This window comes from Eptatretus burgeri, chromosome 20 (assembly GCF_056783735.1).
Source record: "Eptatretus burgeri isolate ZD-2024b chromosome 20, Ebu_testis_v1, whole genome shotgun sequence".
Lineage (NCBI taxonomy): Eukaryota > Metazoa > Chordata > Myxini > Myxiniformes > Myxinidae > Eptatretus > Eptatretus burgeri.
This window is the reverse complement of record NC_140980.1, coordinates 1,489,636-1,513,349: the sequence shown is the minus strand read 5'-3', so window position 1 is coordinate 1,513,349 and position 23,714 is coordinate 1,489,636. Positions and strand designations below refer to the sequence as shown.

Genomic DNA, 23,714 nt, shown 5'->3' with positions numbered 1-23,714 from the left:
CTCGCATGAGTGTTAATGTACACGTGTCAGCCATTGCGTAGACATGGACGATCATGAAAATTAATTGTTTGAATCATCCAGTGGGAGCTTGTGATGAAGACAATAAAGATGTGAAATTGAATGCAAAAGAAAGAAGAAAAATTTAACTGAGATGCAGAAACTAATTGATCGGATATAATATTTCCAGGATTGTGATGGAAGACTTGATAATGATGGAGATGATGAGGACAATGGTATTGAGGGATTTTGACATCCTTTTGTTGATGTGGGTGCAGAGGAAGAAGTTTCAGGAACGGCCACTGGAGAAGAAGATGTGATGCTGAGCAGGAGACTCTGTCGTCACATCATCACTCTGTCGTACAATCACTCCAGGAATGTAAGATGAAACATCAGACTCTTACAGACGGCTGATCCGAGATTTAAAAAAGATAAACATCAGTCTCCAGAAGTTCAGGTAATTAAACCTTCCATCGACCTTATTTAATCACTTGCACCCTTTTCATGTCCATGTGTCCATGCAACCCTACCTCCACGGGGGGTTGCTCGGTTTCAAACCAAAATTTGAAAGGTAAGGACACATGCAGATCTGTTTATAAGATAGAAGACATTTATTTATTTTATTTTACTTTAAGGTTTTAAAAAATGTATTTCTTTTATTTTCTAGAAAATAAGAAGTTTATTCCTTAAGATAAGGGTAACATCTGGTAGGTTTATGATAAAAGTGTTGATGTACGTTGCGTAGATGGTCAAGTTGTGTAAAATAGCCGAGGCCTTACGTATTGAAAGGATCACCGAGTCTAGCAGGGCGGGAAGCGCAGGATTATCGCCAAGTCATTACTTGGGAGGTTAGGCGAGGAAGGGGCCGCGGAGGGCTGGTAGAAAGCAGAAGTGGCCAAAGGGTTTAAGTTTTAGGAACCTTTCTTTTCTTTAATCTTCATATTAATTTTATTCCAATTAATCTTCATAAACAGGTGGTTGTGTGACACGTGAAAAAAAAACTGGCTCGTTAATATAGAAAGCATGTTAATACGGCAAACGGCTCGGAAATCGGGTGTGATTTCACAACAACTCGCTCAGGAATACAGAGCACGAAGCATTCGCTCAGGATGACGGAGCATGAACTATGTCCTTAAGGCCATCAGACACACCACGACAGAGAGACAAAGAGGGAAGGACAAGACAGAAACACTGTGCTGCGTCCGGTTGGGCACTGCATGCTCTGATGCTCTCATGATGATGCTCTGATGGGCAGTTGGGCACTGCAAACACGTCCAGATGCTCTGGCAGCGAACCGGCCCGTCCCATTCCTGGCATCTGGTCTGGAGGAGAGGAGAGGACGTGGCTCTGGTGCGGGCAGGGTGTGTCTTTGGCTTGCGGGAGCGAGCTGTTCGGGTGATACACCGTTCTTTGCCTTAGTCGTAATACCCAGAATGCTTCATACAACTAAGACATAAATTCACAGAGAAATTGGCAGGTATGTTTTGAATCACTCGACAAGTCTTCAGTGGTATGTCATTCCTTTACGATTATCGAGAACAAAAAGTAGAGTTTCTCCTTGAATCTCCCTGTGAGTACTGAACGGTTATTTCATGTAGATTGTCATGTTTTTCAAAATGGGTTCCAACGCGATGCGAAGTTTCGTTTATAAAAGGGAAAGACATGTACGCAAGTTGATAAATGTTGAGGTGTTGGTAACCTGCATCAGTAATCAAATGTTTCCTCCTTTCATGCCAACCATGAAAATCAAGATGATGGCGAGTGAGATAACACGAGGGTGGAAAAGTGAAGACATTGCCTTTCGTGGTGAACACGAACTCTAAAGTCTCTTGACATTGATATTCAAAGATGATTGGATTCACAATATGGTGACGATCACGTGTCAAGGATATCCATATGAAAGAGCACCACGGGAGAAACGTTGATGACGAACACGACTCTTTCGGTGATGACTTCCTGTGTGAGCTACACATCTTCCATGATGAAAGCATCCACTACTTCTGGGACAAGGTGTGCCCACAGGTGCCGGATGCCTTCGAAAGGCCATTATACAATGTCGGTTGTGAATAAAAAAACAGGGTTCAGGTCAAACTTGGAAGTTCCATCAATTTGTTGATGTCGCAATTCTATTTTGTTTGTAGTTGACGTTCCTCAAAAAGGCGATGAACCCGCGATGCAGGTTCACCGCTCGGACAGCAGGGTTTGCACAGGTTCTCTCCAGTTTGTGACGATGTGAACAAGGCGGTGCTCCGAAAAGGTGAGGAGAGTTTGGACTAACAATTGAGGAAAGAAAGCTACACAGGCAACAAAGGTAAAGCAAGTAGCAAGGCTGTCACCACCTTTCCGTGACGTCACACTATACCCTGCACACATTTCAACCACAACATTATCATCATCATCATCATCTTCTTCCGCCGGAATTGTTGCTGCTGCAGCTGTGGTATCCATGGACTCTTCATCCAAATCTCCTTCGTCAGCAATTTCTTTCCTCGTCTCTCCTTCCAACAATCCATCTGCTTTTCTGTTTTGCGGCAATATGACGGTGAAATATGACAGTTGAGTTCATTTGAAGATCATTCCACAGTGATAGATTGAGACTGCGTGGTTGCCTGGTGTTGGCTGAATGGTTATGGTGGCTGGTTTGAGATCTTCGGGTCTTGAGTTTGAGCCCCTGTCGGGCCATTGAAATAACACCAGGTGGGTTGACTTAGCTTGTCATCATCCGAGGTCGGCAAAATTTGTTCCAATTTTACTGTTAACTCAGAAGGACAAAACATCAGTGGCAGAGCTGTGCTTCCAGAAAATGATGCACATGAAACAACAACACCAACACCAACAACTGCAAGGTTTTTCAGGATTAAAGGACATGTGACCCGAATTAATAACATCAGAACCGAGTCATTTCCAGATGAAGAGCGAGAGAGAGAGAGAGTCAGAGGGAGAGAGAGAGAGAGAGAGAGAGAGAGAGAGAGAGAGAGAGAGAGAGAGAGAGAGAGAGAGAGAGAGAGAGAGAGAGAGAGAGAGATGCAGCTTCTGTCCACCTGGAAGAGGGAAAGGGTAATGTACGACACAATGTGGAGTGTTCTGCAAAAAGAGAGGTTTTAAAAATGATCGGAGAGGTCATTTACATAGACGAGGAACAATAATGAGCCCAAACCACTGCCTTGGGGAAACCTCGCCTCCACTGGGAGAGGATTCCATTGACAGAAACACCTTGACTGCGTTTATTTGAGGAAGTCCGAAATCCTTCTGTGCCACAGGCAGAGTGCTTGCTTGGCAAGCAAAGCAGGATGCAAGACCGTGTCGAATGCGTGAGATATGTCCACGGAAACAGTCCTGACCTCTTCTTTAAGATTGAGGACCTCCATTCTCCAACCATTGTGAGAGGAGCAGAAGCACCTCCAAAGTTGAGTAACCGCAACGGAATCAAAACTAATGTGATCAGAGATCATGTTGTTTGAAAACAGGAAAGACTTGACATCAGAGACAATGATGGACTTCATGATTTTGTTTGACGTTAGAGGAAAGCTCACTAGTCTATGGTTGTTGCTCGAGTGTGTTTTTGCATCCTTCTTGTTTTCTGACTTGCATGCAGAGGAGCTGAGGCTACAGGAGGACAGACTGAATGTAACAGATAGAGGGGAAGCAGGAACGGTAGAGCAAGATTTGAGAGCAAGGGTACTGATGCCATCTAGGAAGAAGGCCGTACAGAACTTTCTCTCCCTTGAAGAGGGAGAATCTCCCTTGTGTTCTTATCTCCCTTGTGTGATAAGAACACAGTCCATTTCAACTTATCATGGTAAAACGACCCGAAACTTACCGAATCCTCTCTTGGAAAGCAGCTCTGCGAAGTTCGACCTCTTGAGGGAAACCTGCGGCTTGAGTGATACCTACAGAAGGCTACACGAAGACAAACACACATGTATTAATGGAGCTGAGGTCCAACAGGCACCCAAGCATGGAACAGAGGAGGTAAGGAGGAAGGAAACCTGGCTGTCACAATATTCACTTTTAAAAATCCAGATGTTGTGATGGTGATGAAGATGAGGGTGATAAGGACAATGATGATATTGAAGAGGCTGATGTTACATTTGTGGGGTTGTGTGTTGGGGGGGGGTAGAGCAAATAAAGATGCATAGCATAGTATGGTCTGTGTATGAGTAGTTAGCCCATCGTGATGTGATCAAGTTGGGGGATGTTAGCTTAAGGATTGTCTTGTTTGAATGTGCACCATATGGGGGATCCAAAAAAAGAGCCGTCAGGACCATACTCTGCACAGAGCATTGGTGCTGCTAAAGAAGTATCCAAGGGGCTATTGGGCACAATCCTGGGTGGGTCATCACTCCAACACAGGATATTCAAATGGCTCAATCATCCAAATAAGCTGGTACTCATTTTGCTGAATCAACCCCACCTGCTATTAATCCAACAGCCAAGCAGGCTTTGAACTCAGGACACAAGGATCCCAAGCCCACCACTCCAACCATTAAGCCAACATCAGGGATACATGGGATGATGGTGCGTTGTCATAATAAGGGATGAAGGTGAAGAAAATTGTATGTATAACCTCTTGTACGTCCCACCAGATGAGGAACCGGAAGTGAGGCCTAAGTGAAGAGAGAGAGAGAAGTGCGGAGCTTGGATCGCCTCCCGGGAGGGGCGCAGCTTTTCGTCGCCTTCCAATGGACGGAGTCATGGGAGCCTCCGAAGGGATGGCGTTTCCGTTGCCCTGGGAGGGCAGAGTTTTTGGGGACCTGTCGTGAAAGGCGGAGAGCGTTTTTGGAGTGTTGCTGAGGAGGATAGAGGAGGTTTTGGGTGCGAACAGAGAAGGACAGTTGGAATTGTCTCTGGGAGAAAAGGAGATCGTGTGGTCGAGGAAACGGTTGCCTCTGTCTGTGGTGCCTTCCTGCCTGCACTCTCGTGTTTCTCCCTCTACCCTCGGGCCTAGTCCGTTGTGTGCTTGCCGTTTCATCGTGCCTGCTGCCTGTTCGTCGTCCCTGGGTCCTGCCCGTGTGTTTTGTCACCTCGTCATCGCCTCCTCGTCCACCAGCAGAACTAAGGCCTTATCCGGGTTTTATTCTATCCCAATCCTGTCTGTGTTTGAATCTGCTGTATGGCGCCAAAGACTTTATTTCTCATTGTACATAATTATTTATTATCCATTTGGCGCCCTCCTCCCCCTTTCTTCCCGACCTCAAGCCACCGCCGTGTTCACCGTCACTCTCACCATCCTCTGGTTATTTTGTTGTTTTATCGGGGAATAAACCCGTTGGTTTTTATAATAATTAAGAGCCTGGTGTCTTTCTTGTGATGCCTGTGCGTGCAAAGCTCTCATTGTTCGATCGCAGTCCAGGGGAGTAAAAGCCAGCTTTGGTCCACCCGTCCAGCGTCGATCTTAACCAGCATGGACACGACAATAATAATAATAATAATAATAATAATAATAATAATAATAATAATAATGGTGGTGATGATGATGATTTTCATGGTGAAGTGAAGAACTCACCAAGGTTGCTGTTCGTCTCAACCTTGGGTGTCACAGATTCATCAGGAACACCTGGGGGTAGTCATTGGGTCAGGAAGAACAAGAAGAATGTCTTTGTTTGTTTTGTGCAGATTGGGAAGCAATAAAGAAGTGAACAGAACGGCACTCGGAAGAGAGCATACATACCTCCTCCAGGCTGGAGTTTACGTTTAGTATCCCACTGGTTGGCAGGATCTGGATTGGGACCTGAAACGAAATCGAATCAGTTTGTTCGAACCCCACTCATCCACATAGTTTTGTCATAACTCGTCCATAGCTCTTTGCGATATCGTGCTCCGTATCGTATTTGGCCCCCATCCGGAATGAGAATGTATTCACAGAATACTTACCCCGCGCAGTTTGTGAAGGACTCGGTGCGAGCCAACTCTTCGGGCTGCAAATTTGGAATTAAAAATAATTAAATTCAAATCAAAGGCAACACCAAATGAAATGGGTATTGCATTGTCGTTATCAGAAGGAACCCGAACAAGCAAAAAACAAAGATGAAGTCATCAGGGGCAACCTGGATAGGGCTCGGGGTTCAACTACGACTCCTCTACCCTCAAACCCATCCAAGCACAGCCCAGTGATCCTCACTCAAAAATATAAAAATGAAAAGAACGCAGATTCAGAAAATTAAATAATTCTGGATGCCAGACCATGTGTCAGATCAGGTTGAAATTTATAACATATATTCCCCATCATGACACCATCATAATTATGAACTTCCACGTAAATTTATGCAGCGGTTCATGAGAAATCATTTTTTAAAATATTTTCTTTCAATCCAATATGGCTGCCAAACCATGTGACCGATAAATTATTCATGAACATCCTGGTATCCCCAAGGTTTGGGGAACACGTGTGTGAAGTTTCCCCTCGATCTGTCCAGCCGTTCTGGAGATGATTTTGAAGGTTTTCAGGTAAATCCAATGTGGCTGCCAAACCACGTGAGCTATGACGTCATAGTTTTTTTTCTTCTGTTGACCAAATTATCCCCAGGTGACCCTCAAAAGTTTTCATGCTGGTTGGATGTCGTGTTATGACGTCATGACGAAGGCACCAATGACATCATTTAAAAAAATCACATGTTCCTCACATGGAGTCCTTGACACGTGCAAAGTTAGAATTTTTTCCTTGAAACAATTTTGGGGATACAGAGGTCCAACGTTTCTCCTTTTTTCCAACATGGCTGCCACACCACTTGACCTGTGACGTCATGATTAGGATTAAAACATTCTACATGAGTAGTCGCACTTTTGGTGAAAATTTCATGTCAATCCGACAAGCGTTTCCAGAAAAAGGTGATTAACAAAATGCAGACACGGACAGTACGTACTATACGTACGTATTAAAAAGGGGCAGATCACTTAACCTCGCTTTTCGCTCCGTGAGTGTGAGCAAATGATAGTATCAGGATTCGGATCTTCACCAAAATCGAATCAAGTAGACCAAATCACACACCCAATCTGTCCATCAAATTTCGTCCGAATCAGCCCATGACGTTTTGATAGGTCGTGCTCAAAGACAAACGGACAGACGGAAAAGGGTGAAAACATAATCTCCATCCACCTTCGTTGGCGATGACGTCACGTTGAGGTGAAAGATGACGATGGTGGTGATGATGGTGGTGACGATGATGACGACGATGATGATGATGACATCAAATGGTGAAGTGAACCCACCAAGAGTGTTGATGCTCCTCGGCTCGTGTCCCACAGAATCATCAGGCATACCTGAGGGATGGCCAGGTAGAAGAATTCGATTAAAGATCCATATTGTTCGATCAGAATCATTAAAACGTTTCAGGGTGGACCATCGCTGGACTCTAAATGCAGAGTGAAATGGCGGAGTACGTACAGTGGTGTTTGAACCGGGTCGTTGATAATCCTCCGCACATCGGTCGCACTTGAGACCCTCAACTCCATCTTTACCATAGCATCGCCCGGTCCGAAGGCTGCACGTATCGGATCTCGATCCGACCACACTGCACTCACAAACTACCGAGACACACGGAGGTAACACCCTATAGGACATTCAAACAAATGCACAATCGACCGGAATTCATTGTACGGGTTCACCCTGTTGGTGTGGCTCCTGGGAGGTGTGGCTCTGCCAGTGAGGCAGGAATTTGTAATCTGGCCAGGATGCCTGTACACTTTTCTTTTTCAAAAAGCGCACAGTGCGATATTTAACACCCATCAGTGAATGCTTTCTGAAAGGACACCCGGCTTAATGTCCCGTACGGACTGATGAACTCCCTCCTCCACCCCCTCCCATCCTCACACACGGACAATGTATAAAAAACAAGGACAAATGTGTCAAAGAGCCGCGTCCTAAAGGTTTTGTCGGCTAAAAAATAAATAAATAAAAAATAACAACAACAACTTCCGATATTTCGTCATGTGCCTTGATTAAGCCAATAACGAGACCCGTCAGAGTCTATTTTCGTATTTACGAAATATAGTGTATTTTCGAAATAAATAGTGTATTTACGAAATTGAAATACATTCAATGGAATAATCTTTAAATAGTAACGTGAACTTTTCGAAACTTAAAAGCAAATGTCCGAATATATTTAAAAGTTCATGATAGACGCTCTCAAAAGGCACCGTCAATGCGAGGATGTGTACATGTGTTTAATATTTAAGGAGATCCGGATCCTGTATATAAAAGAGCCGAGTTATAAAGGTTTTGTCTTCACAAGAAGAAGAAGAAGAAGAAGAAGAAGAAGAAGAAGAACGCCGAGCTCCCTTAGAGCCATGGCTCGCAAGGTGAGACGTGGCTAAAAATATATTTGATCGAGGAAACAACATGTCTGAACTCGGACCTATACCAATCCCTTCATTCTACGCAATCCTACCGCAATCCTACACTCGCTCCAGTTACCATGGAGATTCCCCACCACTCAAGTGCTCACGCTTGTAGGCCTTGTGATGACTCATCTCGTAATCGAAATCTCGCTGGAACACAAAGGGAATCGTAACGAGAATCACAGAGATTCCCCGACCGAATGCAAATCTCTCTTCTGATGTGCATTCATAAATCTATACTCATAAATGGCAGTGTGTGTGTGTGTGTGTGTGTGTGTGTGTGTGTGTGTGTGTGTGTGTGTGTGTGTGTGTGTGTGTGTGTGTGTGTGTGTGTGTGTGTGTGTGTCCTCCATAACTCCAAAACTATGAAATCTAGAAGCCTGAAGCTTTGCAAGCATCCTAAGAAAACTTCAAGGAAGTGCAAGAGTGAAAATTGAGTGTTTAGGTTAATTAAAACACTCCTTTTGAAGTTAATTAACGGCCTTATTTAATTATATCCTTCATCAGGCGATCCTCGGCCACCTCGCTCTCTGGGGTCTTAATGCGTTTCCTGGGTAACCTCACTGGGGTCTGAAGCCGCCATGTTTTTTGGCCTGCTCAACCATGCCTTGACTTGGAACAGGCCCCAACGATTTCTTAACAATAAAGTTGTTGTTTTTTCACTTTCCTCACTCATATCAAATACCTGTTTATCATAGATACAAATCGTTGTGTACATCGCTTTTGTAAGTACGATAGTTTTCACATTCGGAGCTTGGAGAGATTTCACGCATTATATGATCCGATTTTCCACGATCGACTCTCACGGACGAATTAAAGTGGATCATCGAAATATTAATATCGCTTTTGAGGATAGGATGTTGTCCGGACTAAATAAGTGTTGAAATCTGTTGTGAAATCTGATAATTTAAAGAAATAATGAGTCTTATAACTAAGCCGATACACCTATTTACTTGAAGCAAACAAGGCTATGTTCCCTCCCTCTGACATACACAAGAAAATGTGAAATTTCCAAAGCATTAAACATATCATTTTCTTACATTGAAGAATTATATTGAGTGAACAAAATAGTTTGGAACGTGTCAAAATTAACCAGCTTCATTGAGCTATATGATTCAATGCATTCACTGTTAGTCGTCATGCTCTATATCCCGGAGAGACTGCCTGTCCATGGCGTCTGCCAGATCTGTGTCGATATTTTCGGAGGTTTCGCGAGGTGCTCCACAGGGAATCAAAGCAAATCCAGTGAAAAACGGATGTTTTAAAATGAAGGTATAACGTTTGCACGAACCCCGAACCGATTTACCACGTGACGCGTGAACAGCTGAGCAGGCAACATGGCGGATTATCCTCAATGTTTATTCCACGGGTGATGAAACTTTGCGATGTCTCCAGGGTTGTTCTGCATTAAACAGCAACTCTTTTGTGGACTAAGTCATTATTTGAACAAATTCATTTAATTTCTTTAACTGCTGTGGGTGCATGGTATGCAACCAGAGCCTGGCCAACCGTTCCTTATGAACCAATTAATTACAGTGCTTGCTTGAGTGCTTAAGCCACTTGCCGAGCGCCCTATAGTCCATAGCGGCTCCGTGCTCCATCATTCTGAGCGAATCGTTCAATCACTGCGGACGCTTTTGCCGCGCCACGGATGTGAGATTGGACTTTGACCAGGGATCTGAGACGAGGACTTAAGTCCTTCGGTGCCAGGTCTCTCCGGAGACTCCTTGGCTATCGCTGGTCGGACTTTGTTTCCAACGAACGGTTTCTGAGAGACTCAAATGAGATTTGTTACCTGTATGGTCCGTGAGCGTCAGCTGCGGCTGTATGGACTTGTGACTCCTTTTTCTGCCGCTGATCCTGCTCACCAGATTCTCTCAGCGATGGAGCTGATCATAACTTTAACCAAAACCATCTTGTTTTTTTAACATTCTTGATTATTCCCAGCTTGTGGACTTGGCCGGATAACTTTTCTGCACAAGTCTATTAGGAACTGTCTGGCAAGGCCTGACGCTTGATCGAATGTAATTTGCAGTCATGCTGACTACCGATCAATACTGACCAGGAAGGAAATTTTAACTATGGATACTTATATCCCAGCTCAATACGTGCGAATCTAAGACATTTGTGCAAAAATATTGATCAACCAACTCACCGATGCACTCGTGTGGGTCCTGTGGGGTCGCCTGCATCCACGGTCGGTCTTGGTAGAAGTCTCTGCAGCGATCGCAGTCGGTGCCTGCAGTGTTATGCTCACAGACACACTCAAGTCCATCGGTTCCCAGCACGCAGGCCGAGGCATGTCCGTTACATTTGCACCTGGCTTCCACCTGCACAAGGGTCACCAACACCAGTGATCAATAAATCTGGAACCTGACACATTCATGCAAATACATTTTGTGCGTTTTTTGAACAAAATTACTTAACTACATATTTATATAATACTGTCAATTCTTCCCCTGAACAATCACGATTATGAAGAAGGGCGATCAAGACATTTTACACAGCAGGTATTCACAAGGTAGTTCATACTACGTGCTTTCATGATAAAAAGTATTAAATATAATAGAAAGGCTCTTGAGGCAGGATGCGCAGCTACTCTTGGTGCAGGTACAGCACATCGCCTCATCTTGCAATCACCTTTACAGCCTCTGTCTAGGCCCTGCCCCATGATGCTGCCCCACTCCTCCCGCTACACGCCCATTGGCGGTACAAGCATCACACCCTCAGGCCTTGCCCCGAAGCTCCCCCGTAGCCAATTTGTGCTAAAACTTGTATCTTTCACATTGCGCAAGGCCTCAAACGGCCATGCAAGACAGATTACAGTGGGGAAAGAACATTAACAAGTATGACCACACTGTGGTCGCAATCTGCCACACAAAAGATATATTTTCGCCTCCTCCGTCCACTCAACTCGTCTTGATTAAACCCAACTAACAATCTTTATTTGACATGTGATTAGATTTTTCGGTGTCCCTAATTGTAACACTCGACCCAAAGAAAGCAAAAGGAAATCTGATGCAACAAACTCGGGTGGTGTATAATCAGCAGAGGCCTTCAGGCCTGATGTGTGAGGTCGACCAGAAAACCAAGATGGCGGCCATATTATTTTATCTTGGTGTCATGGTGCGTGGAGCCAAGAGACAAATGTGGGTGGGGTCTGGCAGCTGGCTGACCAATGGGTGCAGATATTCAAAAATAGGTCCACTGGACCTGGAGCTGATCCGGGCCCTGTCCTAATGTTGAAACCCAGATTTGGTAACATTCTGATTGGTGAGTCTGGTGAAGAAGATTTTTGAAGAAATTTACAAAGTCGGCCATTTTCACCGACTTAAAGTCATGTGACAGGAACAAGCTTTGCAATTCCTGTTACTAGTCAGGAGAGGAACGTTGCTGCAACATTTGAGCCGGATCGGCCCAGCGGTTTCACCGGAGAAGTCCTCGTCGTACAAGGGACTGGCGGCCGAACTTGTTTGGGGATTCACGTCGTGAACGAGCAACGACCCCGGTTCGTGGGTGGGTAGCCCGGCGGACAGGTGGACAATCAATTTTGTAAACAACATCAGGACCAACATTGTCATCGTTGAGGAAAATAACAACAACCCGCACGGTGAAGATCGAAACGAGGAGAGGGAACCACCGAGGTGAGGTGGAGGGGTCCAAGGGGATCAGACTGGGGACTCGCGCGGTTACGATTGACACAGAGTAACCAATCACAAGCCGCTTTGCTTCTCCAAATGCCTTCCGTTCCTTGAGAACCTCCCCCTTTATATCTCGTCTCCACGTGCACCTCCTACTTTAATCACGTGACCTCATCTCTCCCCGCCCACATTTCCCATTCAAAAATACATTCATTCCTTCCTTCCTTCCTTGGTATCGTGCCCACGTGAATGATTAATCTGTTTCATCACCTGCTGTAAGACGTTGCATGCGACGAGATCCGAGCAGAACGAAAGAGAAGCTTCAGAGCCAACGGTGGGACAACAACAAAACAACAAAGGGTATTTACAAGTTACAAACTCCAGGATGAATGGAGAGAACATCATCAGGATGTCTGCACGTTGATCAGTGACGTCACACCGAGGCCTTTCACACCGTCAATAACACTCATGACCTGTGACAGCTACTCTGGCAGTACGACCACCCAGACAGGCTCGTGTCACATGTCGTGATACCTGAAGGGATGATGGCGGTTACCTTGAACAAGAGCAACACAGGTAGGTTTGAAGCGACCGGTGGTGTTACGTTAAGCAGGGGTGTCTTGTAGCACCGACACTCTTAAACATGGTCTTTGCAGCCATTTTGATGAAGCTACCAGGACATGTCACCAGGTACGAGCATCAGGTTCACAGGTGGGAAACGGTTCAACCTGTCAATACTTCGTCCCTCAACCAAAGGTGCAGAGGCTGTGATTGTGGAGTTCCTCTCGTGGACACGGGCCCACTTTGCACTGGATACACACACAGGTGCATCTCCAGGCTACAGGTGCTCGTTAAGTCTCGAGAAGTTAAAGTTAAACGGTCTGCAGATGAGCGATTCAAACACTGACAACACCACAAGGCCACTCGGGAGGGCGCATCACTCCACCAAGGTGAACAGGTCACGTGTTGGATCCGATTGATCGGCCGGATCTGTTTCAAAAACCTGAACATTTCACTCTCATGTCACACACACACACACACACACACACACACACACACACACACACACACACACACACACACACACACACACACACACACCACAATCCACAGCCCCACCTCCTTGTAAACACCATCGCCACATCATCGATAAACCACCATGCACACCTCACCGCCATACACACTTTACAACCACCCACCCACCACCACCACTCACGTACACCATAACTTCACACCCACCACCATAACTCACGTACACCATAACTCCACACCCACCACCATAACTCACGTACACCATAACTCCACACCCACCACCATAACTCACGTACACCATAACTCCACACCCACCACCATAACTCACGTACACCATAACTCCACACCCACCACCAGCACTCACGAACACCATAACTCACGTACACCATAACTCCACACCCACCACCATAACTCAAGTACACCATAACTCCACACCCACCACCAGCACTCACGTACACCATAACTCACGTACACCATAACTCCACACCCACCACCATAACTCACGCACACCAGAAATCCACACTCACCACCAGCACTCACGTACACCATAACTCCACACCCACCACCATAACTCACGTACACCATAACTCCACACCCACCACCATAACTCACGTACACCATAACTCCACACCCACCACCATAACTCACGTACACCACAACTCCACACCCACCACCATAACTCACGTACACCATAACTCCACACCTACCACCATAACTCACGTACACCATAACTCACGTACACTATAACTCCACACCTACCACCATAACTCACGTACACCATAACTCACGTACACCACAACTCCACACCCACCACCATAACTCACGTACACCATAACTCACGTACACCATAACTCCACACCCACCACCATAACTCACGTACACCACAACTCCACACCCACCACCATAACTCACGTACACCATAACTCCACACCTACCACCTGTATTTTCGAACCCGAACAACATTTAATAATTTTAACCCCATTCGGTGAGTTATAGTTGAAGCAAGTGCTCAGAGTCGGCAAGGTCCGAGGTTCGAATCCTCGCTGTGTTTTGGCTTTTAAAACGGTCCGTGTTGTTTTCTTCCTTGACACTCAAACATTTTTTATTGAAACAAAAAGGATGGAGCACGGACAAACGACCGTAGGTTGGTCACGAGCAAACGCAGCCTTGTTGGGCCGAACGACCTCTTGTGACGATGTTCCTTGTGAAGGAAACTCATCTTCATTACCGTCGTCCACACATCGAACTAACGGTTTATAACGGAGAACCTCGCCACCATTAGAGCATTTATATTGCCTTAGATGTGGAAATAAAAGCGAGCCGTTGCTGCCACCCCCCACCCCACCCACATCCCCCCTACCCCACCCACATCCCCCTACCCCACCCACATCCCCCCTACCCCACCCACATCCCCCTACCACACCCCCTACACCACCCACATCCCCCTACCCCCCACTACCACCCCCTACACCACCCACATCCCCCTACCCCCACCCACATCCCCCTACCCCACCCATACCCCCCATACCCCACACCGCCTCTTACAAAAAAAAAGGTCTCTTACAATGTTTTGACTTCCTCTCTCTGCCATGCTCTTCTTATTCAAACACCTGAGTTATTTTCAACCTTCCTTTCATCCCATGTTGAACAATTCCATCTGTTACAACGCTTCCTTCCTTCATTCTCTCAGTTCTTCTGAACTCCATCCATCCTCCAATGTATTTAACCAAATCTCTGACCTCTGACAAATTAAAAAAAAAATCCCACTTTGGAATCCCTGTTTGTCTTCCATCATTGTTCTTTTTTTCCAACTTGAGCCCATCTCCTTAAATCTACCTCCTCCAAGTTCCTCCCCTAATATACCCCCTCCTTACTCCTCCCATCTTGCCACCCATCCTCTTTGCTCTCTCGTTACTCTCATCACATCTCCCCCTCTTCCCACCCCCCCAAATCTTCTTCCTCACCTCCGCAAAGCTTCACCATACCACTACCCAGTCTCATACTTCCCCTCTCCTTACCCCTCCTCCCCCATGATCGTGCCTTGATTAAGCCAATAGCGAGACCCATCATAGTTTATTTACGTATTTACGAAATATAGTGTATTTTTGAAATAAATAGTGTATTTACGAAATTGAAATACATTCAATGGAATAATCTTTAAATAGTAACGTGAACTTTTCGAAACTTAAAAGCAAATGTCCGAATATATTTAAAAGTTCATGATAGACACTCTCAAAAGGCACCGTCAATGTGAGGATGTGTGCAGGTGTTTAGTATTTAAGGAGATCCGGATCCTGTATATTACAGAGCCGAGTCCGAAAGGTTTTGTCTTCACAAGAAGAAGAAGAGAAGAAGAATAACAAGAACAAGAAGAAAAAGAACAACGCCGAGCTCCCTTCGAGCCGCGTCTCGCAGGCTAAAAAACAAAATAAATAAAATCAATGTTTTACCAATCAACTGATTACAGTTCAACATTCCTGATTCCTGATCTGGGATCCAGAGATGAATAAGTGACACATTTGTTTATTTATTTATAACGAGCAAAGGAACCCGACATATGGCCTGGAAGAAAGGAGACAAGAATAATTGAGAAGAAAGAAGCAGAACCGTGTGGTGGCTGAAACCTCCACAGTCCTTGATTCCACATCGTGTATCCAGGCGTCTCCATGACGACGTTTCTGCAGACAATGCGAGGGGGGTCGTGCCTCGGGAAACAGCCGTCCTCGGAGGTTTGAGGTCAGGAATCGGAGCTGTACCTGGAAAAAGGAAATCGGACAAAGCTGTTATTTTGAAACGAAACAAAAACAGTTGTCCACAAATCTGTACGTCCGTCGGGCGGTGTATTGGTACAGGTCAGGTCAGGTGTGGGAGCATGCGCCGGAGCAACGGGGCCTCCGTCTGGCCGTCCCCACCCAGATAGATGGCCTGGCCCATCCCCATCCCCATGAGATGCCGGTACAGTGTGAGGTTGATGCTTGACGTACAGTAGGAGGAAAGACATCCGAGGCGTGAGGCCTTGTTTAAACCTCAAGCGTAGAACCTGTCAAGCCTCGCCGTGAAACCCGTCCCGGAAATCCCCGATAAACCAAAGCCAAGACGTGTTCACATCCAGAGTTCTGAGACCGAAGGTCAAATGATGCCGCGAAAAATGCTCGAAGGCCTCCGGTTCGAGACCACCACCCCGGATTGTTTCCTTGCATTGATCACCGTGTCGTGTTTGTGGAGGTAAGGTGGTTGTTTTAAACGTTGATTTGTGTTAAATAGTTACACGATGTGATGTTTTGGCCACTAAAACATATTTAGTGGTGGTGTCTTTGAGATGACGTTTACAACACGGTGGTGGTCCTTCATGTTGGGTACAAAGATGGCCGTAGTGTGTGGAATCTGTGTTCACTTCCGGGGTTACATTTGTTTTACAGGAATGGGGTAAGGGGTTTGTACAGGGTGGGGGGTGGGGGGGCTCGAAGTACTTTAACCCTCGCAGTGAAGCATCGGGTTTTGTGGTCTTACTTAAATATGTATATATATATATATATATATATATATATATATATATATATAAATATAAATATATCAACTATAAATATAATTATAAACCCAAAGTTTAGAGCACACTCGAATAACATTTGTTTCAGATCAATCGAGAAAACAACACTTGGAGTGTCATCACAGTGGTGCTCTCAATAGGTTCAGTGGTGGACCACATGGTTACAACACAGTGGTGGTCTCCATGGGTACAATGATGGCCTATATGGGCATGGTCGTGGTCTCTATGGGAACAATGATGGCCTATATGGGCATGGTTGTGGTCTCTATGGGTTTTGTGAGATGCCGAGCGTTTTCTGCCAGTCTGTAACCATTTTGGTTTTGTATACCAATCGAACGGATCGTTCCTCGATGCGACACGAATTAATCCATAGCGGAAACTTCATACGAACCAACCAGATTTATTGGGGAACATCGGGGAACACAACACAAGCAAAATATTCACGACAATGTTTTTATTAACAATCTTTAACCCGTTCTTAACTTGGGAACTACGGATTACAGGTTTCGAGGGGGTCCCTACCGAGATATGCCTTAAACAACATGCAGACAAGACAGAGTACTTGGTGATGTTTCATCGACGAGTGGAAAGTGTCAAAAGCACGAATGTCGCTCGTAACAAGCCATTGTCCACGGATTCGAGCCCAGCTCGAACACGCCGTGTGGCAAAATGGCGCTTGCCGTTTTGTCGCAGACCTCACACATGCACTCTCGCGCGTTCAGACCCCACGAGGTCGACTGCACCAGAGCGAAAGATCCACGGTGTTATGCTCCAGCTGGCTTTTCACAAGGTCCAGCATACAAATCCAGGCCTGGCCTGTTCACCAGACAAGGCCAAATCGAGGTGCTTGGGCTCCGGCAGGCGGATCGACAAATGTGTCGAGGACCTTCTCATGAAAGTCGATCGCCCACTCCACGTGCAGGCAGCCTCCAGTCGTTTCTCCTGCCTCCTTCACGAAGCAGATCGCAGACAGACACAGCCGTCCCCTACACAGCAGATCACGACTCCCACCAGTCGTTTCTCAGTTCCACCTTTTCTCTCCCGGCCGATTCACCACTGCCTTTCCTTTTCTCGCTCGCCTCGAAGCCCCTGCTCATCCAGCAGTTCGCGACTCGACACTCGTTTCTTTGTTGCCTTCCCTGCCTTTCTTTCGGCTCGTTCCTCACAAAAAAACAGACACAGCTGTCCCGTGTACAGCCGATCGGCCCCACCTCGGCGCTCACAGTTTCACCACAGTTTATTTTTCCGTTCGCTCCTTGCGAGCCACTTGCTCCTCCCCCTTTATGAAGCCGACAAACTCCTCCCCCCAGCTCCACCTCCCTCTCCAGGCCACTCCCCCTCAGCCGACAGGGCGGGGCCTATCGTCCGCAGAGGGGTGGAAGAAGAAGCCCTCGGCACACCACCACTGTACGAACAATAACCATGCATCCTACACCTCCCGACACACATGTAACGTCCATTTACCGAACAGCCGAGCTAAACATGCATTTAATGGGGGATCTGAGCAAATCCTATATTTAGTAGCCTACGAAGGGCCATTTATGTCTTTCAATCCAGACAAATCTCACACTCTCACTATGTCTCTTCGAAAGGACCGTTTACAAAACCCCCCATCCACTTTCTCAACAACGCTCTGGAAGAAGTCTTTTCTTTCAAGCTTCTGGGTCTCACTATCTGCCATGACCTTTCCTGGGAAAGTCACATTTCCAACCTCGCCTCAAAAGCCAGTCGCCGACTGGGAATCCTCCGTCGTGCTAAGTCCTTCCTCGGCCCTCTTGAGCTCCTGACCACTTACAAAGCTTTTGTCCGTAGCCTGATGGAGTACTGCTCTCCTCTCTGGGCTGGTGCTCCTGCCTCCCACCTTTCTCGGCTTAACGCTGTCGAAACCAGGGCATTTAAGATCATCGGCATATCCCGCAATGAAGCTGAGTCTTTGGGCCTCTCACTCAATCACCGCAGGTTGGTCGGTGGTCTTTCTGTCTTCTACCGACTCCTCTCCAGCCTTGCCCCCCTGCTCTCTCTGCGATTTGTCCCCACCACATTTCCACAGGGCGCTCAAGGTCCGCCAACAACCCCCTTCTGGTAAAACTACCAAAATCACGAATCACTGCTCATCTTCACTCTTTCATTCCTCTTTTTTCCCACCTTTGGAATGAACTTCCTCACTCTATTCTTTCCCATTCTTCCCTCCAGGCTTTCAAAACAGCTGTTCACCACCACCTCTTATCTTCCCCCATCCAAATCCTCGATCTTTTCTACCCCCGATAATCCACCCAAGCCCACTTCCTTCAATTCCCCTGCTTTCCTTCCTGAAAGTCCCTGTAATGTCCATCTTCTATTCGCCATGTTCCCCGTCCCATCCCCATCCCTCTCCCTTCCACAGTTCACCTAATGTGTCTGTTCCCCACTGTTTTGTCCCTTCCACTCCCGCCACTCTTGTCTCATGCCTCCTTGCTGTGAGTTGTGTGTTAGCTCTCATACGAGCCTCGACCAAGGTATACAAAAAAAAAAATTCCCGTAACACTACCCCCACCTTTCTCCTGAGGCTCTCCCGAGCCTCCATCTGGGGCAGCCCACGGCAATGGCCCTGTGTAACGTACAGCACAGATCTCCCATTTACTCTAACCCACAACATGGAAAGCACTTAACTCCAAAAACCAAAGTGTCACAGTAAGATTGGCATGTCCCAATCCTAGTGTGTCGGGTCACCAATCTAACAAACAAATTCACACTCTATGCACACAACTTAACATTCTAATTATGGATTTGAACGGGAGGGCATTAAATTTTACTTTTAACACCAATATTGGCATAGGAGCAGAACATTCAAAGGTTCAAAGTTCTTTCACATGTTCACTCCTTCATGCCCCTCCCGGCAGTGTTATTCATTCACCCCTGAGTGTTTCCTCAGTTCGTGGCCTTATTGGCCTCTCACCAGGTGAGTTCAGTCGGCCCAGTGGCCAAATCTCACAAAGAGTTCTTCGGCCCACTGAGCCCACAAAATGGCATGAATCCTCGGCTGCAACGGCCCACAAAAGCACTTTGGCCTCAATGGCCCACAAAAATGCTTTGGCCCATATGGCCTACTCACAAGCAGCAGCAGGCAACAAGCCCTGCATTGGACAGCAGGTGACACAGCAATGGTGGCATGGTGATATCGATGGTAAGCAAATGCAGTTTGGAGGTGTTCTTGAGGACGCAAATGGGTGTGATGACCTTAGACCAGGTGAGATGGAGTGTACCCTTAACCTTCCTTGCCTGCCTTGTTTTGGTATGGACTTGTTTTGGTTAAGTTGTCTTTTTTTTTTCTTCTTTTCTCTTTTTTTTTCTTTTACAGACAGGATGGTGTGTTTCTTACTCAACTGTTATCTTCGTGGATGTGTGCTCATGACATACTGGTGGCCTCTCTGGCACTTGGAGAGGGTGACCGAGCCTGGCACTTGCCAACAAATTTTCCCATCAACACTACTCGTACCAGGTGTTACGCATGAATGGTGTGGAGAGTCCATCGAACCGAACCATTTAGTCCATTTGCCATTTGGAGAACCTGGCAATGGCCTATAGTATAAGGTTTTTTGGTGGATTTGCTATCCCATGGGGTCCCTGAAGCAATTCAGCTTGGTTGTTCTCGAAACAATTTTAGGCATTTTTTTAAACATGCAAATTCGGGCCACCATTACCAAAAAACATATTTTCTTCAATATCTTTGCAACTATGCATGGTAATGTCACAAACATGGTGTTGAGACATGTTTTCATGGTCAAGGATTATGATAAAGGCATGTAAAAAGTTATCACATGTATATATATATATATATATATATATATATATATATATATATATATATATATATATATATATATATATATATATATATATATATATGACATAACTGTGGCGGCTCTCAAAACACTCAATTCTCTTTTCAGGTGATCGAGATGGCTCGCGAAACGTGTCTCCTCCCGATCTGCCGTGAGAAGGGACCCCATCAGACAGTGAGAGTCCAAGGCATCAGGACAGTGATTCAGCGGAGTAAAGAGAGGGGTGACAATGATGTTCATGTCAAGTTACAGGCCATTTTGGACTCACAGGGAGAGAATTCATCTGTGGAATGTCATAAGACGTGTTACTGTACTTACACATCTAAACAGAATAGCCAAGAAAAGGAAAGAAGACTTTTCAACAACAGAGAGTGAACCAAAGACTAGCAGAGTAAGAAGGTCTCAACTTCCAACGTTTCAATTAAAAAAACATTGTTTGATCTGTGGTGATGACTGTCTTCCTAAAGACCCCAAACACCCTGACAGGTGGGAGCGTATAATCCAGTGCGAGACCAGTGATCGCCCTGGCCTTACACCTACCAAAGATGTACTTTTAGATTTATGTGAGCAGAAAAATGATGATTTGGGTAGAAAGGTTGAAATCCGCATCAAAGGTGTTCTTGCAGATTTACCTGCCGCAGACGCGCAATGCCATAAGAAGTGTTATGATGCGTTCATGGTTATTCCTAAGTATACCAATTTGTCAATGAACTCTGATGTAATCGATGATGATGCTCTGAAATCGGTAATAATGACATGACTGTAAGCAAACCAACAACTCCGTCCATGGACAGCTATTGAATTACATCATATGTACTGTAGTTTAGGTGGATTGTTATCTCGCAGGCAGATGTTCCAAAATCTCACAAACTATTTAGGTAATGACATTGTCGTTATACGTATGGAGGATTGTGCCTCAGTTGTAGGGTTTAGGCATCTTGTGGGTAAATCCTTGAAGCTGGTCGAGGTCGATTCAGTTGACGAAGATAGTGTGGACGCTGTGGTAAGGCAGGTCAAAGGTGAGGCACGAGCTGTACAGTACAATAGCGCAAACTATGATCTCGGAGAATTCACGTACAATAACACACTCAAACAAACTAGCACTACACTGCTCAAGATAATTTCAGAATTGGTTTCGGGGTGGGGTTGAATCTGCCTGTCATCCTTCTGAGGTCGGCAAAATGAGCGCCAGCTTGCTCGTATCTTGGGTCGGAGTGGTGACCCGTCCAGGATTGTACCCAATAGCCCAGGAGACTGCTGAGGCAGCACCGATGCTCCGTACAGAGTGTGGTCCTGATGGACGGATGGATGTACAATAGTTATGAAAGTATATTTTATGATTATCCCATTATTAATAGGTTATGTTTTCCCCCCTCTCTGTTTATATATTACTTGCAAAATGGGATATGTTTTTTTTCAGGTTTATCGATCAGTCGATTCTGCCTGTCTAATTTGTCTGTTTGTTTCCGAATGTCGATGTTCCCCCGCCTTGAGCGCCAGCAGCAAATTTCATTGGTTCAGACGACATGTACAATTTTGCCAAATGACTCCTAAACCGAGGGTTTGTGAAAGTACAGAGAAGGCGATTTGTGTTCTACACTGTTCGGAACATGAAATTTAATCGAAAGAAATAAAGTTTCAAAGACTGTCGAAAAAAAAACGAAAAAAAACCATTGAATAAACAGTTCACCGCAGTTGATGCAGCGTCTTTCACACCGCCTCATTTAACACGTTAAATGAGTTGTTCGTGTGTCTTTGTGTTTCCTCTTTGATGTGTGCTGCACTTTTGTGAAACTTCAACATCTCCTTACGGAACACCATTTCACATCGCACACGAGGGTGACTCCTGCGGACGAGGCATTCGAGGTCCCCGCAATGTTCGTCATTGACAGAGACAGCACACCCACGGGCTTGGAAGGAATTGTTCCATCGTCGAATGAAAACACGTGTGAGATGTTTCACCTCCTCGGCACTGTTCCCGAGCTCGCACTCGGTCGCCTCCGTTCACCAACTCCTGAACCGATCCCTTGTGGGAGAAAATAATTATATTAATGTACTCTCAATTGTAATTGTTGCTGGTGCTTTATAAATTTAATGTTTATGCTATAAGTCAAATTGGATGTCAGTGATGCTTCCCTTTAGCCAAGAGTCTTTTGACCTAAATGTTGATAAAAGGAATGTCTTACAATGGAACAAAGTGACCTGGTTGATAACACTGAAACTTTTGCCATGTTCTTCAAAACAGCCGTTCAACACCACATCTTATTGTCCCCCATCCAAATCCTCGATCTTTTCTCACCCCGTTAATCCACCCCAAACCCACCTCCTTCAAATTCCCTGCTTTCCTTCCTGAAAGTCCCTGCAATGTCTATCTTGTTTATCCCTCTCCCTTCCACAGATCTCCTCATGTCTCTGTTCCGTACTGTTTTGTCCTTCCCTCTCCCACCCCTCTTGTCTCATGCCCCCCTTTTGTACATTCTGTGTGTTCGCTCTCACACGAGCTTCGACAGTGTTTTCCAAAATAATAAATAAATAAATTACTGTACACTGCTCCCTCCCAATTCCGCCTCCATGTGCTGCACGGCAGCATCACCTGGTGCCAAAGGTGCCCCGGCAATGTCGTGCGTGCTGGAGGATATGTTATGTTATTTATTTATTTATTTGGCATGGGGGCGGTGCACTTTGAATGTACCTGGACTTGTAAGAGGTTTTGCTTGATAAGTTATAAGATGTTGACGCATTTTGTGGTTGTCGTGTCATTGTGAAAGAGTGATGGTTCAAGGTCATGCACACTATTCTTCTATTGGAGAAAATCGAAAAGTCCTGGAATGTTGATCGATTACGTCATCTTTTCCTCAAAGTGTTCACCTGCCGCGTGTGCAGACTCTTCTTTGTGTCAAGCCCCACCAACGGCCGCGTTCCAGGACAAACCGTCAGGTATCCTGGAGGGAGTGATCTCGAGACAGACAGACATTGTGTGCGCAAGGTTACGAGCGACTTTTATTTGTGCAGACTTCGTCACAAAGGCCACGGATGTGACGTGTGCAATCGGAAAGAAACTGGACAGTGCAATGAAGACAAAAAAATGGGGAAGCTTCCTGACGTCATCGACGGTGATGTTCCAAAACAACTCGTCCCCGGAGCCGGGCAGCGAGCACCGGCCGCGCACAGCAAGTGTTCGAGTACTGCACGCGCCGTCGTATCGGGATTTACTGCCTTTGACTTCATTCGATCGGCATCTGTCATCATAGGCCTGACATTTGCGTGAACCTATCTTGTGATCGTTTTGCCTTTGTTGATGAAAGGAAGATATTCGAGTTATATACATTTTACATTAAT

General features: G+C 45.8%; 1 protein-coding gene across 11 annotated transcripts in view; it reads right to left on the bottom strand.

Moving 5' to 3' along the window:
* Positions 1–23,714, bottom strand: part of LOC147008277 (uncharacterized) — a 37,881-nt gene that overhangs the window by 4,478 nt on the left and 9,689 nt on the right. Inside the window, exons 3-11 of one of the 11 annotated variants that reach the window (XR_015053470.1) lie at positions 15,615–15,763; positions 10,490–10,664; positions 7,382–7,521; positions 7,207–7,257; positions 5,872–5,915; positions 5,669–5,728; positions 5,504–5,554; positions 3,818–3,897; positions 901–1,384 (exon numbers count right to left, since the gene is read on the bottom strand). Coding sequence is in view for 3 of the 11 variants with exons in the window: in XM_085865161.1 (XP_085721287.1) it covers positions 7,111–7,257; positions 7,382–7,521; positions 10,490–10,664; positions 15,615–15,763 (611 nt within the window). In the remaining 8 variants the exon portion in view is untranslated. Of the gene's footprint in view, positions 1–900; positions 1,385–3,817; positions 3,898–5,503; positions 5,555–5,666; positions 5,729–5,871; positions 5,916–5,959; positions 7,258–7,381; positions 7,522–8,441; positions 8,485–10,489; positions 10,665–15,614; positions 15,764–23,714 lie in introns of those variants that run through there. The other 10 variants (XR_015053471.1, XR_015053474.1, XR_015053469.1 and 7 more) reach the window with 10 other exon arrangements.